Raw genomic sequence first — 20531 nt, 5'->3', positions numbered from 1 at the left:
CACGTGTTGGTTAAAGGAATAGTCTACTCATTTTCAACACTAAAATATGCCACTACCCCAACCAAGAATTGTTGACACATCCCTCCATCATCCGTGTGCGCGCAAGCAAGCGCCGGAGCGCGCTGCGACACTTCGATAGCATTTAGCTTAGCCCCATTCATTCAATGGTATCAAACAGAGATAAAGTTAGAAGTGACCAAACACATCAACGTTTTTCCTATTTAAGACGAGTAGTTATACGAGCAAGTTTGGTGGTACAAAATAAAACGTAGCCCTTTTCTAAGCGGATTTGAAAGAGGAACTATATTTTATGGCGTAATAGCACTTTTGGGAGTACTTCGACTCGCCTTAAAAGTCCGCTCCCCTACTCCCTCTCATAATGGGAGAGGGAGGGTGTACCTGCGCCGAGTCGAAGTACTCCCATAAGTGCTATTACGCCATACAATATAGTTCCTCTTTCAAATCCGCTTAGAAAAGGGCTACATTTTATTTTGTACCACCAAACTTGCTAACTTTATCTTTGTTTGATACCATTGAATGAATGGGGCTAAGCTAAATGCTATCGAAGTGTCGCAGCGCGCTCCAGCGCTTACGTGCACGCACACAGATGACAGAGGGATGTATCAACAATTCTTAGTTAAGGTAATAACATAGTTTAATATTGCAAATGAGTAGACTATTCCTTTAACATTAAAAAGGCATCTTGAGTATTTAAAGTCTATTTTCAAGGTTCTGACCCGTATTGAAAGAGGTCTGCTGATGTGTATGTCCCAGAGATGACGGTTTGATCATTCCCTGGGTGAGGTTGGGGAATTCGCCGGGTTGTTGTTGGGTATTGTGGCCGTAAGGCCTCTGGTGACCTGGAGCATAGTTATGAAGCACATGAGGTGTCAGCAAGAATCAGTCAAGCTTTAAAGGGTCATCCATGTCTCAGATGCTGCTCACTGAGGACATCAGCCCTGGGTTTCAACAGAATACAATCTGCGGAAAGAAGGAAGATAAGTCACATTTTACATACACCATGCATTGTTTCCTTTGATTTAAGGCACTGAATCATGTTGTCACCCAAGAAGGCAAGCTTTACTGAAAACTGTGCAAAGGTCAGTAGGTCAGCACAGAAAAGGTTATTGTTTAACTTTATTTAATGATTCTCTTAACCTATAACTTTATATTATTATAGCAGCATGTCTATTCAATAAGAGCAGGCTGCATTATAGTAATTTAAATGGCAGTAAGTGCGTACATTGATTTTTACCTGGCTTCATTGCAATTCATTGTTCGTTATTAATTTTACCTTAATGGGGCTTACTAACCCTACCATAACCACTCGTCCTTGCTTAAGTTACCTGATTTACAAACCTTTAACCTTAAGAATTAAACACTGGCATGAAACTTGTAATGCAGCATTTGTGCAATAGACTTAAAATTATGCAGAAAATTGTGCTATTACTTTACAAAGAAATGGACAGGAATGCCATACAAAGCCAGAAAAACAACTACCTAACAACCACCCAAAACACCCAAGCACGTGCATAACACTTCTCTGGTATACACATACAACACTCAGGATGGTAAAGGCGAGTTTTACACTTATGCATAGAAGGGCCAGGTGAATTTTACTGCATGAATACTGCCAGACCTATTCAGTGGTGTAGAGGTAACCAAATTAAATGGTTAGCAGAAACACTTTACATACAAGAGTTAACAATGAGATGGTGCTGCAATAACACATTCTTTTAAAACCAAAGTAGACATAGCTTCCAACTAAGATTAAATGAAAAATGTAATACAGACACACAGACCTACTTTGAACTTGAATATAATAGTTAGCTAGCTCTTGGCTGATACTGTGGTGTGGATGTCTGGTATGTGAAACAGTTTTGGTGAAAAAATGAGCCAAAAATAAGAAATGTGGGAGATCTTGTTCATCTTAACTTCAGCTTTTCCTGTCAAACAATATTTTGTACAAAGATAAGCTACATATATCTCCAAACCTTTGCTCATTTTAGGGTGTTTTTTCACAATTAGTTTATTTTAAAAGAACCAAACCCAGTTCACAAAGTGAACCTGAAAAGAAACTAGCCGAATGTGACCTCAGTCCGTTTGGTGTTCACAATATAGTCGACTCAAATTCTTTTTTTGGTCCTCTTCAGAACTGAAGTGACACCAGATGAGAAAAAGCATAATGGCCGAATTAATAAGGCCATTTGTACAGATTAAATGCTATCTGAGCATGTCTGGAAACACACGCAACTGGAAACCCGTTCAACGGCATTTCATCCATGGTATTCAAACTATTTGGAAGCAGCTTTGTAGCTGAGCACCAATGAACTAATAGTATTTTTGCTAGGGGTTTAACAAAAAACAAGCCAACAAGGCAAAAAAAAAAAACTATGTGAAGCTCGGAGGTACCCTGTTCATTTGTAATGTGGCCACAATCTAACATAGCAACAGCATTCCAGTGCGATCACATAAGCCACAGTGTTGCTAAAGATCAGAATTAGGCCTACACTTAAATCTGGATTCTGGACCCTGGAGATGCACCTTCACATCAGGATCTCACGTGTGTTTTAGTAAGGAACATATGTGCTTGGGGAAACCACAATTAATTAGCATGATGTACTGGAAAACATGCAGAGAAATGTATTAATCTATTCTGACTAGGGCTGTCAATCGATTAAAATATTTAATCTAGATTAATCGGATGATTGTCATGAGTTAACCCGCGATTAATCGCAAGTTAAGTGCACATTTTTATCTGTTCTAAATTGACTTTATTTTAACACTTTTCACATTTTCAATAGTCTAATAAACATGGGTGTGGACAAATATAGATGCTCTATGCAAATGTATGTTTCAACCCGCCCGTTAACATTTTTGACAAAACAATTAGCCATTGTTTTGTATATGAATTTCCATTCCGAAGATCCTTTTCTTTCTATAATCCTGTTTGCTACTGCATCACTTGTAACCGGTGCTGGCAAATTGAGTCAGAATGAGCAAATTTTCAAAAAAAAAAAGTTATTAATATTTTGACATTCTCTATTAAAAAACTTCAAAACAATGCATGATTTGTTTGAATCTGACAAAACATGACAGAGCTACACCTGTTTAAAGTTGACAGAGTCAGCAAAGTTAACAGTGTTTCCCTAAAATTTATTTATTTGTGGTGGCCCACCACAGAATCAACACTGGCCCCCACAAATAGAATTTTCATGATTCCCATTTACATTTTATTTCACTATTTAAAACAGCTTAATTCGGCTTAAAATATAATTTGATATATACAGATCAAATACAGATACAGATCGAAGAGTAGAAGTGAAACATATTTCAGGTGCCAACACAGATCAACTCAAAAACACAACATGATGACATCACATATATGCTAATTAGCGGGTGACGTCATCACCACCACAGTCTCTTCAAAATCCTGTGGGAAATACTGGTTAATTTTTAGAAAAATCCTAAACTACCATAAACAATACTACATCCATACCTTAAAATCAGCAGTAAAACTAATAGATTTGACACACAAAGTAAAAAAACAATATCCAATATATGTTAAACTTTTTTCTTTTTTGTTTGCTTGACATTGAGACAGACAGCTTTAAGATCTACTGTAATGCAGATCTAATGTAATGTTACAGATCAGATATTTTTCCTCAACAGTTAACCAAACATTCACTTAAGACATAACAGATTATATCTGTGTGAATTCTTGTGAAAAGAGATATTTTAGAACTGTAATTCTGTGTAGATGATGTCTATATATGGGGGTTGCGTGCACACACTTCAGATGTGTCAGTTAGCATGAGGATGATCGCTCTTGTCACTCTTAATAAATATTTTAACATCAAGCAAGTCCTGCACTCTATTTTCTAATTTCTGCATGTTTTAAAACCGAAACCAAAATGTCAGACGTGCAAGTGGATGGACAATAGGAATGCATAATGATTAATCGCGATTAATCTATAGCAGAATAAAAGTTTTTGTTTACATCATATATGTGTGTGAAGTGACCTGTGTATAACAATTATGTATATATTAATATGCACACATTAGCATAATTTTAAGAAAGAAAAAAAAATAATTATATATATATATATATATACACTATATATTACACATAAATATACAAATGTATATACACACACACATGTAAACATCTCTTAAATATATACATGCATGTGTGTGCATTTATCTGTACAAAGTTTTTATACACAGTTTAAACACATATATGATGTAAACAAAAACTTTTATTCTGCTATACATTAATCGCGATTAATCTTTATGCTTCCCTAATGGACAACCATCCTTTGTGTATTATTTAAGCAGAACCTCTCAGAAAACGTACAAAAATAATTATTTTAGATGTTCAACGACCATTTAGAGCATTGGATTTGCTAGACTAGAGCTTAATGTTCTTATTTTTATAAAAACCTCTGACTCATTTGGACAGTACGGGTCACATTTACTGTCTAAAAGGCTGCGTCTCAATTTATCCAACTACGGGCTAGACAAAGGGTCAAACAGAAATTGCATGTTGCGTTAATCGCCCGTTAATAAAATTAGTGGAGTTAAAATTAATTTGCCTTAACGCGTTATTATTAACACATTCATTTTGACAGCCCTAATTCTGACTTAAAATAAATAAATAAAATTCAAACACAACATGGCAAAGAAAATGTAACCCATCAAAACTATGGCAACAAAAACTATGTAGTCGATAATTTTATCCTTTAAAAGTCATCTTTTAAGGATCAAAACAGCATAAAAGTTTTTTGATGATAATTTCATGCATTAAAATAGCTTGAATGTAACGTTTAGTGCAAGCTACATGGATGTATAAATATGCAAATTAGTTCAATCGCACCAGCTTAGACCATAGATATGAATATGTGAATAAGATCCCTGCAATGTCAGTTTCCCTCTGCATCTAAATACCTAAATGCTTTGTTCAACAGGAAGTTCATTGGATTACATCCAGAGCATCATAACTTCTGTTTGAAACTCTCAGATTTCAACTCACACAAGTCAGAAATCAAGAGACATTAAGCCCACATTTACCTCCACAGTTGTCTGGGGTCTTATCATCACTCTCTGTAAAAGAAAGTAGTGCAGAGCAAATCACAGCTACCACAATCAGGTGATGATGTAGCTGGAGAGCGGAAAATGCTGACATTAGGGGTGACAGTTTTTCTCCCAAGCTCATGAGCCTGCGGTTGTGGTCATTTATCCCAGCATGACATAAACTTGGGCAGAAACAGCGAGGGTGAGGGAGAGAAAGGGGCATGACACAAATACCTGCCAAACTCCCTGGACATGGCGTACTGTAATATATATAATGCACAGTACGATATGGCTATATATATATAATAAACTTGAGTTTATAAACAGTAATCCAAGCATGCTTATCATTGAATGTACACAGAAACATTTACAATTTTAGAGTGTATTAATAAAATAAACTGTCACTTGCTCTTATGACCACCAGTCATTTTTTAGCTAATGCAAGTGAGGATATCCCCAACCTTTTAACAAAGACCTAGAATATCAGAACTGAAGATAACATAATTTCCTGTATTTTCGTTATGCCTCTGATCTCCTTCCTAATTTTAAAAGGACACACTTACAGTACTGTTAATTTATGTTATACAATAGGCTACAAGTACTAGTCTACTGCATCCGTTAACTCTAAAGACATTTTCCAACATCTTTAAGAAATCAAACTCCTTAAAGACCAACAAAAAACAATTTTCTTCATCTTTCTCACAAATTATATTTACTCGACTATGCTAGACACTGGTAGGCAAAAATGAAAAGTTTGGTTCCAAAACACGATAAACAGCATTTAAAAAAATATTTTAAATTAAATTAAAAAGTAAATTCTCAATTTTATGAAAATCCCATATCTCTATATGTCTCCCATGTAATTCTTCTGTCATCTTTTCTCACAGTTTTTTCAAAACACGATAAACGCCAGTCCTCCTTCTCTGCAGAATGCAATTAATCTGCTCAACAAATCACAGCAGACCATTTCACGCATTGAACAACAATGGCAGTACTTTGAATGCAGACAAAATCCTAGTTTTCCACATCTGCTTTACTTCGTGATCAACAAACAAACAAAAACAAAATAATAATTTGATGGCATTGATAAACCTGTGGTGGTTTTCTGTGGTGGGGAAGAAACGTAGGCCACTTGTGTGAAGGAAAAATGCCGGCAGTTGCTTGTTCTCACACGACAGCATCAAGCTTCTGTCATGCTAACACATTGACCCACAGGAGATCTTATAAAAAACTTTCCATTATTTTACTCGAAGACAAAAAAGGAGAGTCAAAAAAGTTCAGCGACGACGTCCCAAGGATGACAGCAGCAATGACAGTGTTCTTAATATGACAAAGTGTTTTGATTAATGCCATTAAAGTTTTTTTATCCGTGTATACAACTAGTCAACTAAATGAATATAACATGGAAAAGATGAATGCACATTTATGTATTGATTCAATAGATTTATAGCATTTAAAAAAAACTTGTCACGGAATTATTGCATTTTGCGTAAAAAAATCTTTTTTATAATAAATCTTTGAAAATCAAATTATGGAATTTTTAATGTTTTTATAAGCTAAAGATGCTATGTGCAAAATTTGTAACAGAAAACAGTGTTTTTTATCTTGTCACTTTCTTTGTATAGAAAACACATTTTTACCGAAATTAGTCAAAGTTGATTTATTGCGTTCTCTTCATATGCAGTACTTAGGAAAGAAAGCTTTATCCTTCTCTAGTCTTCTTTCTTATCTTGTAAATGCCATACCAGCTTCTAGGGCTATATTCATGGTGAGAATAAAGTGTAATTAAATAAAGCAATAAAGTAAGACTAAAAGAGAAGTTTAAAATTCATTTCCTCTAAAAATCTTAAAACTATGTTTGGATTCCCCTGACTCCATTTTCAGTCTATATCACACAAAAGAAAATTTGTTGTACCTATAATGAATACTTGAGCTCTCATTTATAATATGAAGCTCAGAGTGCTGTAATGATCTAAATTCAGGGCTTTGATGAACTGTCTAATCACAAATGTTTAACTAATGGCTTTTCTATGCTAATGTACAGATCCCTGTAGAGATTTACAGGATAATGAAGTGCTTACAGGTGTAAATTACTCGAGATGCTATTTTACTGCACATTCCCAAACCTAACACTGTTAAAAATTGTTGAACAGATTAGAAAAAATATAAGAAATTGTGTTATGCAAAGCTTACAATACAGGCCTGAATATACCTCCAATTATCCCCTCCCGAGAAACCGAGAAAACCTGAGACACCAGGACGTTGATCTGATGTTTGGCTCAGTTTATCATGTAATGTGTGACGTTTACAGATAATATCTTACACCTCGTAATGTGCTCGCAAGCAGTTCTGTGCCTCTCTGATCATATCAAATATGCTTGATATTTAGGATCTTAAATCTGGATGATTACATCAGTACTTTAAAATAACCAGTGAGAGAGGGAGGTAAATGGCCGACCTTTTGAAATAATGATGGCAAAACAAGCTGCTGTACGATGGAGAAACGGCTTGTGAAAGTGAGGAAATAACTGGACTGCCTGAATAATCAATCTGTGAAAACGTGTCAAATTTTTAAAAAAATCCAAAAACAAGAACTAAAGAGATATTTAATACAAAAAATAAATGTTTCACAGTCTCCATTCGTTTACATCTGCTTCCTCATGAGGTGACGTGAAGCGCTCCCTCAGGCACGATAATCTTAATAAGATCCTGTAGTGTGTAATACGGCATGGTTTTCAAATCTTGTAGTGTGAAAAATGCTTAATATTTGAGAGAAGAATATCTGTCAAGATTTCATTATGTGTGCATTTTAACCAGATCGACCACGATAAAAATGTAGTATAGTGTGAGCCTGGCCTTAGCAACGCAAAGGTTGTGGGTTTGATTCCCAAAGAACACCCATACTTGAACGCATCGCAAGTCACCGAATAAAATTGTCTGACAACTGCATAATGTAAATTAATTAAAGGCCCATTTATTTATTTTTGTCCCTGGTTCATTTTCTATGAAAATTCTGAAAACGGTTCACTTAAAAACATCTTAAAACAGACATCTGCCTTAAGTGTCTAAGATTTGAATTATTTGAAGTGAGACAAATGGCATGATATTTTCAGATGATCTCAGAACATTTTCCTCAAAAAATGAGAACACATCTTTACATAAGGAACAAAGTTGTGAAACAACCGGAGCCATTTAACCATCTGTAACACAACCCAACTATAACGACACATTTCCATATTTGAGCAATGACAACATCAGCATACGAGTCATCATAAAATAACATTACGCAAACCATCGCACATGTCAACAGTAATACAGAATAAGTGGCCCAACCAGCCATGTCATGATGAAGTGGTGTGTGAATCACAATGTTGTAATAAAAATAAACATATACAACTTTGTATAAGAAATAGTACAGACAGACATATGGCTAGTTATGCAACAACTTTTTATATACATCAAAAGAAAGAAGGTCTCATTTAATAGGCATATGCCATGTGCTAAGAAATGTTGCCACTCAGTGATGAATAATATCCTCTTCTGATCCCAAATCCATAATAAAAATCAGGACATTAAGAAAAGACGACACTGGTTTAGCCCTGGTGAGCCGAAACGCGACACTCTCCTAAATCCCCGAAACAACATTGAGGGAGCGGCAGAATTCCCTGAGGATTGGAGAATGCTGTTTTGCCTTCGAGCAACAATACTGCGGCCGTTTCCTGTGTGGGCTTCCTGTTGGCCATGCGTTGCGTTCCAGCACACGGTCAGCAACACTGTGACACTGAACAGGTCACAAAAACCACACTCACACATTCACACAATAACGACAAAACTACCTTTTTAAAATGTGGCAAATCTCTCAAATAAACAAATACAGGATTTATGACGACATTAAATCTCTGAACTTTTTAAATCGGTGACTGAAGTGTAATATCCTCTCTGTAGCGTACTTGACTTCCTTTAATGTTTCCTTTCTTCCATACAGCTTGCCAATAAATGTCCAAGTTACAATGCGGGCAACAACTCTCTTTCCTTTCATTTTCCAACAGAAAAACTGAGCTTCCTCCAATAGACTTTAAAACGTTTTTTTCAGCATCGGTGACTTCAGACATTATAAGTGGTGTGCTTAGTCAGCCACTTCCAGATATTCTGAAGAGGATTCCTTGTAAACAATAACAAATGAAGCAGATGGCTAATATGCTGAGAAAGTGTATTTTTTTATTTAGTGATATCAGCAAAAAAATCTCGGATACATTTACAGTACAGTATCGCATGCAACCGAACCTACAATGCATTTCAGGTATACATTTTGGCAGTACTGTATGGAATCAAACCCATAACCTTAGCGTCGCTAGCAGCATGCTCTTAAAGAAAAGGATAAACTTTAACAGCCCAAAATATATAAATTCACGCAGAATACTTTGTAATGTCTGTCAGAATGATTCACAAATGACATCATTGTTTTGCCTAAGAGAACAGTCATAGCCTTTCCTCTGTTGCACCAGTCCTGTGCATCACACATGCATGAGCATCACTCAACACAAACATACACACCCATATATGAAAGCTGTCTTTGCATTGCAATGTGGCAAATGAAGAAGGCACTTAAACAAAGGCTACATGTGAATTTGTCCTAGTTTCCACAAACCTGATCTGCATAACAGGCTTTCCACGAAACTCCTCCCTAAACTATTCCATTAACTTCCGCCAGGAAACACCTTGTACAACTGCGCTTCAGGATAGAGCTGTGAACATGCACCTGTAAGATCTGATCTGACATCAGTTTGTCATACAAACTTGAATGACGAGACTGAATTTGAGAGTAAATGAGGACAGCAGAAGACACAGGCGGATTTGCTGCATGCTGGCTCTAGTTTGCTAGTTACAGGAGAATTGTACAACAGAACAGACCAATGACAGGCATAGTGAAATGTTAACTACCACAAACTAAAAAAATGTTTAGTCTAATGATACACCTAAATTGTTGGTGATGTGTGGTGACTATATCCGTCTAACACAAATGAACATATATGTAATTTGAATATACACAATAATTATCATCACATATAAAGAGATCAAAAAGATGATCAAAGGAAATTATAAATATTTCTTTCAGATAACAGTTACACTAGCCAAAGGGCCAATGAATGGCTGACATCGAACTCGTGTGCATTCACTTTTACGCAATTGCATAAAGTTGAAAATGAAATGTGTGTGCTGCAGAAGTCTAATCTGAAAGGTATTGATGCCAGAAAGTGTGTTGAGCCAATTTAATCTGCTGTTATGTTTGTGGCAAAGAATAAACAAATTAATTACATTTCAATCCACAGATGCAATGCTTTTACAAATATCTTAATTTAATAAAACCCTAATTATTATTATAATTAATTATTTTGATGTTCAGTAGGCTACCCTTATAAGATTAGACTACATGGTCAATTATTACACAATCTATCAAAACAGTAACACTTTACAGAAAGGTTGCATTTGTTAAGATTAGTTAATGAACATTGAACAATACTTTTACAGGAATTATTCATCTTAGTTCATTTTGGGGTGGTTTCCCAGACAGGGATTAGCTTAAGACAGGACTAGGCCTTAATTTAATTATGACATATAACTAGTTTTAACAAATATGCCTTACTAAAAACATAACTTGTGGGCATTTTGAGGCAAAACAAAGGGCACTGATTTATTTTAAGACAGAAACTTCAGCATTTACTAATCCTATTTTATATATATATTTATACCACAGGTCTGTTGAATGCTGCATTCTGATTGGCTGAGAAATGTTCTATGGGTGTTGATTATTTTTCTGTAAACCGCACACCTATCTTTTCAAATGTCTTAAAAATAGGCACCAGAGCAATGTTTGTGGTAACCGTGGTATAAGCGGAATAATTGACTCCGGTCCTTTGAATTATTTGAAAATAATGCACACCTGCAGTGCATTACCACCTTGGTGTGCATTATTTTCTTATAGTTCAATGGCTTGTTGTCAATGATTCCTTACATATACATACATATACATACATACATACATACATACATACATACATACATACATACATAAAGCTGTAACAGTTACAATTAGTTAATAAACAATGATCTAACAAACAATTAAATTGGCATTAACTAGCATTAACAAGATTAGTATGTTGATGAACATTGCTCATTAGTTCATGCTAGCTAAAGCATCGACTAACAAGTACAACCTTACTGTAAAGTGATAATTTCTATGTGGCCGTTTAATGCTTGAGGAAACTTTTCGTTTAGAAATATAAACAAATGTGATATATGTAAATACGACACGAGCATACGAGTTTCATGAATGAATTAGGACTTTGAGCCTATAACCTGTTTTATTATTACTTAAACTCTTCAAAGTGACAAAATGAATACAGTCAAGCGTGTATTTATCAACTAAGTTATATGTTCGTGTATTAGGCTACGTTCGTTCAAGTTAAAAACGCAGAAAGCACGTATCATGTAGCAAGCAACATGACACGAAGTGTGTATTTTTTAACAGGTACCATTTAAACCCAACTAAACAGTTTTGTGGTGGTTATATTATGTAATGACAGATTGAACATGAACGTTAAACTAAGCAATTTGTTCAGTTTTGCGGTTAAATGTATCGTTCTGTGAGTAAAGGCTGCTCGTTTACCTGATTCAGGTACATGTCCGCACATGCGCACTTGCCGCCGAAACATGGCCAAGAAAGTTTAAGCAAAACAAAATGTACTGACACGACAAGTGCCACATATACTCACCGTGTAGTCGAAAACCCAAGGTATTCCTCAATTTCTGTCAGATTAAAGGTAAAATTATTTATTGACGATTAAATAGTCCCATTGACTCCGTCAAACTGCTGGTCTGTAAAGCGGAAGCGACACGCGACTGAGGTAGACTAACGTTACAAGCCTAATATCTTAAATCCAACTTAATATTGTTTTCACTCTTCTCGTAATCACTCCAAAACTGCTACAATGTGAATTGAAACGTCCCAGCAGTAGTCCTCTGTGTGTGTACTGACACGAGCTCTGGAGTTGACTGACTGCAGGCACCTGAATTTCTGGATCAGCGCTGGTTTCGGTGCTTAGGTCAAGCCCCGCCCACCTCTGCTTTACACTGACTACAGTATTTACTGCAGTCTGTCCCAGCACTCATGCAGCAGGGTGAAGGGAGGAGTCACTCTCCTGCTTTCTCACACTTTCTTCTGCTGTGTCGAAACACAGCAACAAACAACTCGTTTCATGGGTGGCGATTGATACACGTGCTTTGGAGTCTAGGTAGGGACATGCTGAAACGAACTAAATTGAACATTGAGGGGTGCATGCCCTCACTCCTGGCATTTAGAATAGTGTTTTAAAGATTTTTACTTTGAAATTTCTGAATGTACTTTACTGTAAAGACATGATTCATGAATATGTGATTAAATTCATGCTGATGCATTTGGCAGATGCAACTTACAGTGCAATGGTATAGATTTTTATATTTTCAGTGGGAATCGAACCCACGACTTTTAAAAGTTGCTGTAATAGTACAATGCTCTACCAACTGAGCTACAAAATTAGGTTACTTTCCTACTAAACAGGATTGGAGAACATACATAAAGGGAGTCATTAAATGAAATCTTTCTTACTTGACAGCATTGTCTGGCGTATTATGCACATTCCACATCTTCTTGTGTAAGTTTCTTGGTACATATTTAATTTTTTATGATATTATTTTGTGTTTAGATGTTTTGTCTTTGTATGAGCTGGAGGTCTCTGCTTCACTCCCAAAAATAAAGGTTCCTTGGTTCTTTGTCAGGATTTATGGTTCCATAAAGAACGTTTAACATCAACAGAACCTTTCTGCTGCACAAGTTTCTTTGAAGGGGAAAAGTTCAACAGGCTAAAAAGCTAAATTCTTTCAAAAACCTTTTTAACACCATTTTTAAGATTCAGTTTCTAAATTGTATGTGTGCACTTACATTCGATTTTTTTTATTTTAAAAGGGGGATGCACGATTTTTGAAAAACGCTTTGGAAGAGGGAGTCGGGCCGACTACCAAAACAAACTTGTAGCCAATCAGCATTAAGGGGCATTTCTACTACTGACACAGAGGATAGAGCGCTCAGTTCTATCAAACCTTTAAGAGGTTTAAGCAAATACTGTTAAAAAATTGAGTCAAGCTAGGACACTTACATGTGCTACGGAAGTCTTTATGTGTGCAGCATGTGTAAGCGATCTATGTCTCCTGCAGCCGTTTGTCCGTAAGTAATGCTTTCACTCATTTACGACATCGTTGCCTGGGTTGCGTATGTGTGGGGCGGGTCTATCAAAACGAAGGTCCAGATTCTATTGGGATAGGGCCGTGTTTGTTTAGGGGATTTCAAATGTCAACATTGGCTTTCAGAGATCGTGCACCCTGCCTTTAACCCTCAAACGGTCCTTGGGGTCTATTTGACCCCAAACGACATTTCATTAGTTAAAAAAAAGGTTCCCTTCATCTCAGAGATATAAAATTTTGTGACTTTTCCTAAATAATCTATCTTTACATACACACAAAAAAAACTGGGCTTGATTCGGTTGTCCTAAAGGTATGTAACATTTTTTGTATTAATCTGTCCCTTGGGGTCAATATGACCCCAATTGAAATGAATGGGGAATGCAAAAAGTTTATAAATAAATGTCAATAAATCCAGCGTAAATCTGAAATTTTTGACACAGAAATTATGAAGGCCTGGTACTTGTGCAGAAATGCAATGCAGAAAACACATGCTCACACAAACAAACACACACAGGTATGACTGCCAGATTCTCACCAAAAAGTGTACAAATGACATGCAGTGTGATTATCGTGCAATAGATACACCAAATTCCACTTTTGCATGCATATGATACGCCAGTCCTTCCCATTCACTTATATGGCGCTTCGTTTCGTGTCGTTTTACTTATTGGTTTCTTATTTGTTTTCTGTTTTTTACCATTGTCGCTTGGGTTTTGGGTTAGAACAACTTTTTGTAACATAAACTGACATCCTAACCCAAACCCCGATTCTAACCCCAACTCCAAGCGACCAATGATTTAAAAATAGACAAAACATGGAGAAACCTATATATTAAAGCGTAACTAAACCCCTGGTCAGAGCCTGACTCCACCCACTGGCAATTTTTGAAAAATGCAAGAAAAGTGGGCAGATTCCAACGGAGATAGAGGGGACGAACTAAGCTTGTACCAAGTGTTTGGTGAGATCGTAACAAGGGCGTGGTGAGCTTGAACCTGCTTACGTCACAAGTTATTTTTTGGACCCAACATCCAATAGGAAAATTCAACTGCAGTAGCCACCATTCAACCTGAAGAGGGCAGCACTCAGACGTTTTCACACCATATATTGTAGTATTGAAACACTTTATATCCAGTTGTCAAAAAACTTACTAAAATCAATGAACAGCACTAAAAAAAAAAGCATCATTCTTACAGATCATTAACTAAAAAAGTTGGTTTAGGGTTTAGTTACTCTTTAAATTACATCCTAAAGCAAAACCTAAATCTAACCCTAAAATGGTTTAAAAACAGAAAACAAATGAGAAATGACATAATATTTATTTTTAATGTCCTTTCTAATGTTTATATAAACGTAAATTTACAAAATGTAGTGATGTAGTGTAGATGTAAGCAGTTGCCCATATCCAGTAAAATGTATGGGTCTCTATGGGCATCTGCTGGTCGAAATTATTTAATTCCTAAAATGTAATTCTTTTATGTTTTTTTTCTAAAAACAGATGGCTGAATTCAACACCTTACACCTAGATCAATATCTTAAAACAATTTAAATCAAATTTAGATCATAATTTATAGTATAGATGAGAAGTAAACAAAAAAATTATATATTATTTGTATTTTTGAAAATGTATATTTTTCTTACAATTATGCTTTCAATTTTGGGGTCATATAGACCCCAAGGGCCAGTAGTGTAAATAGAAAACAAGGAGCGTTTGAGGGTTAAGGGAGAATGACTGATGAACAAAAATTATATCTACAGGACAAAGTATCTAAAAGGTACTAGGGTACATGTTGGCATCGTCCCAGTTACAAAAAAGGTACAACTTTTGAATCTTTTTTCTGAGTGTAGAAGTGTTGAGACAACGTCTTTTTACGTGTTCCTCTGTAAAATCCAGGATCATTCATTATATAATTAGGAGCATCAAAGTTTGATTTCAATCTTTGACATGAGTCATGACCTTACTCAGTCAATATTAAACATTAATTAAACAAAGAGTTATATTTTCACAGAATGTTATTTACATTTTGCAGGATGATTTTATTTAGATAAGTAAATCACAAAATCACAAATTTTTCACAGACTAGTTATATGCCAAAGTATGCTGTCAGAGTACATTTTGAGGAATGCTCTGGACCACAATGTAATGCAATTTAACCTGACCAACCAGCCAAATACAAATACATATTTACAGTATTTGATCCAAAATATCTGTACTCTACAGTTGCTGACTAAACATGCAACATGGTGAGGTTATGTGACAACATAGCATTTTGTTAAAAATATGAATTCTTATTGCATACTGTTTCACAGAAGTTTATTTTAAAATAGCAGGCAGCTCACAGTATACTGTATACTAAGTAGTATGCAGCATGCAAGACACTACTATTCAGTTTTGCATAGTAAGTGTTTTACTCCTTTAATGTATGGTGTGATAGATATTTAATTATTGTTAGCCTTTGACGTGTAATGGACTTAGTGGGCTGATTCAGTGAAAGCCTGGTTGTCGAGTAGTCTGGTGCATTGTGATGTAAGACCACTGTTATCTGGACACCATCTGTCCAATCCTGTTACATAAAAAATGGAGAGGGAATTTTTTTTTTACTCTATTTATACCATTAGGTGTATTGTAACATGCACCTATAATTCTCATTTTGTCTGTCAGTCGTTGCTGTAAAATACTCTTTTAAAAGAAGGTCTGTAAATACTTTAACAAAGCATTGCACAGTCATATTCCAGGTTGGCCATTGTACTGTTCTCAGATTGGCCAGTGGGACAGAGTGTGAAAGGAAACCAGGAACATGAGTGCTCTAAGAGGGGTCACAGTGAATCGGAATGTGACACTCCTTTCCCTAGGAAGTACTTGAAAAGCCCATTTAAAAGACAATGCATTTTCCATCTGCAAATCATTTCCCTGAGGAAAATATAATGCTTCCTACTTTCATATTTAAGGACTTGAAATGACTTATAGTGATCGGTTGTGGTGAAAGTGAGGTTCTTTTGTACGGTAGTATTTATGAGAAGGTAATTGCCATGTGAGGGTATGTACATGTGTCACAGATTCACCTCTGCTGATATAGTACACAGACTGATCAAAATTATGATTCAATTTAATGCAGTATAATCATTTCTTTGTGTACACTTTTAAAATAAAGGTGCTTCACGATGCCCCAGAAGCAGTGGCGGCTGGTGACTTCTCTCCCGAGGGGCGCACATTCAAAATATGTGTTCGGAGTGTCATGTTTGTTGCTCCTCATTTCAAAATATGTGTTTGTTGCGTAATGTGAGCCATGTGCATCATGCATGTTGTCGAAATACATGCCTGCCTCACACATGTCCAAAAAGGGTTTATGATGAAAGAGATGCTCACGTTCATAAAATATTTGCAAGACATTAACTTAACACTAAACTCTGATTACACATGAGATTAAGCAAGTATCTAGCATGTGAGCGTCTCTTGAAGTGTCTGCAGCAGGCATGTATTTTGATTACTCATGATGAACATGGTTCACATGACGCACCAAACACATATTTTGATATGACAAACCACACACATGACGGGCTAAATTCTTTCCAAAAATAAGTCACTTGCTGCCACTGCCCAGAAGAACCATTTTTGGCTGAACGGTTTCATTCAAAGAAACGTTCTGTTTCAAAACTTTTGACTAATGGATCTTTGAGGAATTGCTGTGAAGAACCCTTGAAGCACCTTTATTAGTGTACTTTACCTTAAGTATGTTTCATTTTTTATGCGTACACAGGGTATACAATTTTCATCATCCGAGTGCTCATACTGTACATGCACCGTCAGATTTTTTGAAATCCTGCATAAATTGTACAGGAGAATGTAGTATGTAGTCCAGGAGTTGCATTGCATTTTGTCGCAATGCACATGAGCCCCTAAAGGGCACTAAACGTTTACATATGGTGCTGGTATGGTTAATATGGTGCTTGCACAAATGAATTATTACTATTAGGGTGTTATTTTTGGGGACAGTTTCCATAGACTATACTACAAGTTAGAAAGAAGTGGTTCTTAAAAAAAACCTTTGACTGGAAGATTCTTTGGGGAACCAAAAATGGATCTTTAATGACACTGCTGTGAAGATACTGTAAAGAAAATGCAAAGATCCAAAAAACTGTCTGTTTTTAGCACAGTGCAGTGAACCAAATCGTCCTTCATCAGTAGCATGAATTTCATATGTACAGTATAGAGACCCAAGTGTATAATGATAGGAACAAGGACTGTAGAACAGCATAACAGTGCTAATATAACTGTTAATGAAACTAAAATCAAAATACAAATAACTTAAAGGTTAGGTAACAAATCTATATATAACAGTGTAATGTTAAATAATTATAAAAAAAAATAAGAGGGCTTTGTGATATCAGCCAAAAAGTGAGTCAGTCCTAAAGATCAGATTTGTGTGCACTGTTAACAAAGTCTAAGACCAGAAAAGTACATTTTGATTTCATGTTGACCTTTCAAAATGGTTAGTTAAGTATATGTTTGATCTTTGCACTTAATAGAATTTTTTAGTTAATACTGAGAGCCATGAAATGAGGTAAATTGAAATGAAAAGAGAGAGCATCAAAGTTTATAAAACAGTCTTTGTTCAGGATGTCACATAACTCCACAGCCTCACTGCAGCTGTGCATTTGATGTTATCATTAAAGGAAAATGCCACAGTTTTTCAATATTTTACTATGTTCTTACCTCAACTTAGACAAATTAATACATCCCTATCTTTTTTCAAACCTTGCACTTAATCTTTGTACAGCGTGTTGTGACTGTGTTAGCATTTAGCTTAGCCCCATTCATTCCTTAGGATCCAAACAGGGATTTTTTTTATTTTATTTTATTTTGAACATGTAAATGCAATTACAAAATAGAAAAAAAACAAAACACATGTTAACAAAAAAGTAAAAAACTTCGTTTTTTATAAAACAACTCAATTTACATGTACAAAAGGGAGTAGGAAGAAGTAAAACTTATGTACTCCTACCCCTTTAAAATGAATTTAGAAGCCACCAAACACTTCCATGTTTTCCCTATTTAAAGACTGTTACATAAGTAGTTACACGAGTAAGTATGGTGGCACAAAATAAAACGGCGATTTTTAAAGCGGATATAAAATGAGAACTATATTGTATGGTGGAAGAGCACTTAATGTTCAGCACTGTAACCTCAGCGCGCAGTGACTTTATCACTCCTGACTACCCCCCTCTCGCTCAAACTTCCGTGAATATTACTGCGCCTGAGGTCAAATCTTCTAAATTCATCCCTGTTTGGATCCTAAGAAGTTTGTAGATTAGGCAGAAACCAGGTCCGTGCTTCTCTTAAAGAGACAGTAACCTCAATTAACCTACTTAAATCTGTGTCATTAATGTTAATTAAACAATCCAAGACAAAGAGAATGCTCTAAAAAATAATAATTATATTTAATTCATACAATAAAGACATTGTTATGATTCATTTAATTTGATTTCTGTACCTAATGCTAATTTTAGCTCTTACTTAATGTGCAACTTTGTTCATTTAATAAATATTTGTAATTTCTTTATTTTTTTTAATAAAAAACTGGTGGGAGGGGGGCCCCCCAAACAAATTCTGCTTAGGGCCCCCAAGAGGCTCGGGCTGGCACTGTGAATGGGGCAAGGCTAAATGCTAACACATTTACGATACGCTGTACAAAGATTAAGTGCACGCATTGAAAAAAGATATGTATGTGGGACAAAAAAGGTTTGGCAAGATGAGAAATTAAAAAATCTTTAAAAAAAACTTGTTTTAAAAGCACACATCAGATGTATTTCAATGCATTTTATTAGTTATTTCTAAATGTAAATTTTAATGCGTTTTTGTAATATTTATGTTTTCTAAATAAGCTTTGACAAATGATGTAAAGATGTATTAAAAAATTACATTACACTAAACTACATGATTATATTTTGTTCAAAAAATTTTTATGAATACATTTATATTTTCATAAAAAAAACTAGTTACATCAATTGACACAGACCGGTTATACCACATTGACATTTTTGCAATTATCCCCCAAATATTCTTTCAAAATTAAATAAAGCCAGAAATTTTAGACTTGGTCCTCAAAAAGAGAATGTATGCAAGTAATCTGCAAATTTATTTTGAAATTTAAACCCTTTTACATTTAATTGAACCATACAGACACAAAATAATTAACATCACGTCACTGACCCGTGTATTCATTTGTCTAAGCTAAGGTAAGAACATAAAAAATATTAAAAAAGAGTTGTGTTTTCCTTTAACAGCCTTAGCAAAATTTGGGGATTTACTTTATGATCTGTGACTGTCTGCCAGGTGGTGACTGTGATGTATTTTGCTAGTGTTTAGACTACCGGAGCCATGGTAGCATTAGCCCTCACTGAAGATATCACATGGTTGGCTTGATATTGGTGGTTAGGGCAGACAAACTGGCTCTGACATTAAAGATAAGAAGCAATTTCTTCCATTGACACTTAGCTTAGAAAACTGGCGACCTATTTTCAACAAATTGGTGAAAAAACATAATCAGTTACATTAGAAATCTTGTTTTTTCCTTCTTTCATAAGAACACCTAAAAAAGGAAATGTGATCCTTTTTTATAATTAATAATATAATTTTTATTTGTATACCAGTGTGTTTATTATTGTGATTATTGTGACACCTCTCTGCATCCTTATATTGACCGTATCAAGTGTTTAGATTATGCTCTAGTTACTTATGGTTACACTTGATTTAATTGGACCCATGAGAATATAGGTTCATGTAAACAATATGAAGAACTGCTGTCTAGTATTTTACATCCACAGCTTTTGTATGCATTGTAAGACAGTTTGTTACTCTCAATATTCATTTTGTAAATACATTTAGGTAAGTGGTTTTGCTTGAAACTGTGAGTGATTCTTGCCCATGCAGAAAGAGCACAAGTTTAACATTTAAGGTTAGGGGTTTGTTAAGCAATGGTAAGGGCGATGCTTGCTTTAATGACATTATTTTAAACTTGAATGACTGGTGTTTGTTAGTCATAATCAGATTATGTCCATATATACAATGGCTGTGTGCCAGAGACCATCGCTGAGTCTGCTGACTCACAATGTCACAGCGATGACTTGAACACAGTGGTCGCATGTTTAGTTTCCATTAATGCTCAGCAAGAACTTTTACACCT

General features: G+C 35.4%; 1 protein-coding gene across 3 annotated transcripts in view; it reads right to left on the bottom strand.

The window, feature by feature from the left end:
* usp53a (ubiquitin specific peptidase 53a) overlaps window positions 1-12203 on the bottom strand; it is a 59237-nt gene extending 47034 nt beyond the window's left edge. For 2 of the 3 annotated variants that reach the window (XM_073859368.1, XM_073859370.1), the window contains exons 1-2: window positions 11847-12203; window positions 738-981 (exon numbers count right to left, since the gene is read on the bottom strand). In XM_073859368.1, the coding sequence (XP_073715469.1) occupies window positions 738-792 (55 nt within the window). In that variant the 5' untranslated portion in view covers window positions 793-981; window positions 11847-12203. Of the gene's footprint in view, window positions 1-737; window positions 982-11740; window positions 11827-11846 lie in introns of those variants that run through there. The other variant, XM_073859369.1, reaches the window with a different exon arrangement.
* Between the last annotated feature and the right edge of the window lie 8328 nt (window positions 12204-20531).

The sequence above is a fragment of the Misgurnus anguillicaudatus genome, chromosome 21 (assembly GCF_027580225.2).
Source record: "Misgurnus anguillicaudatus chromosome 21, ASM2758022v2, whole genome shotgun sequence".
Lineage (NCBI taxonomy): Eukaryota > Metazoa > Chordata > Actinopteri > Cypriniformes > Cobitidae > Misgurnus > Misgurnus anguillicaudatus.
The sequence above is the reverse complement of the archived record's forward strand: the minus strand, read 5'-3'. Positions and strand labels throughout refer to the sequence as shown.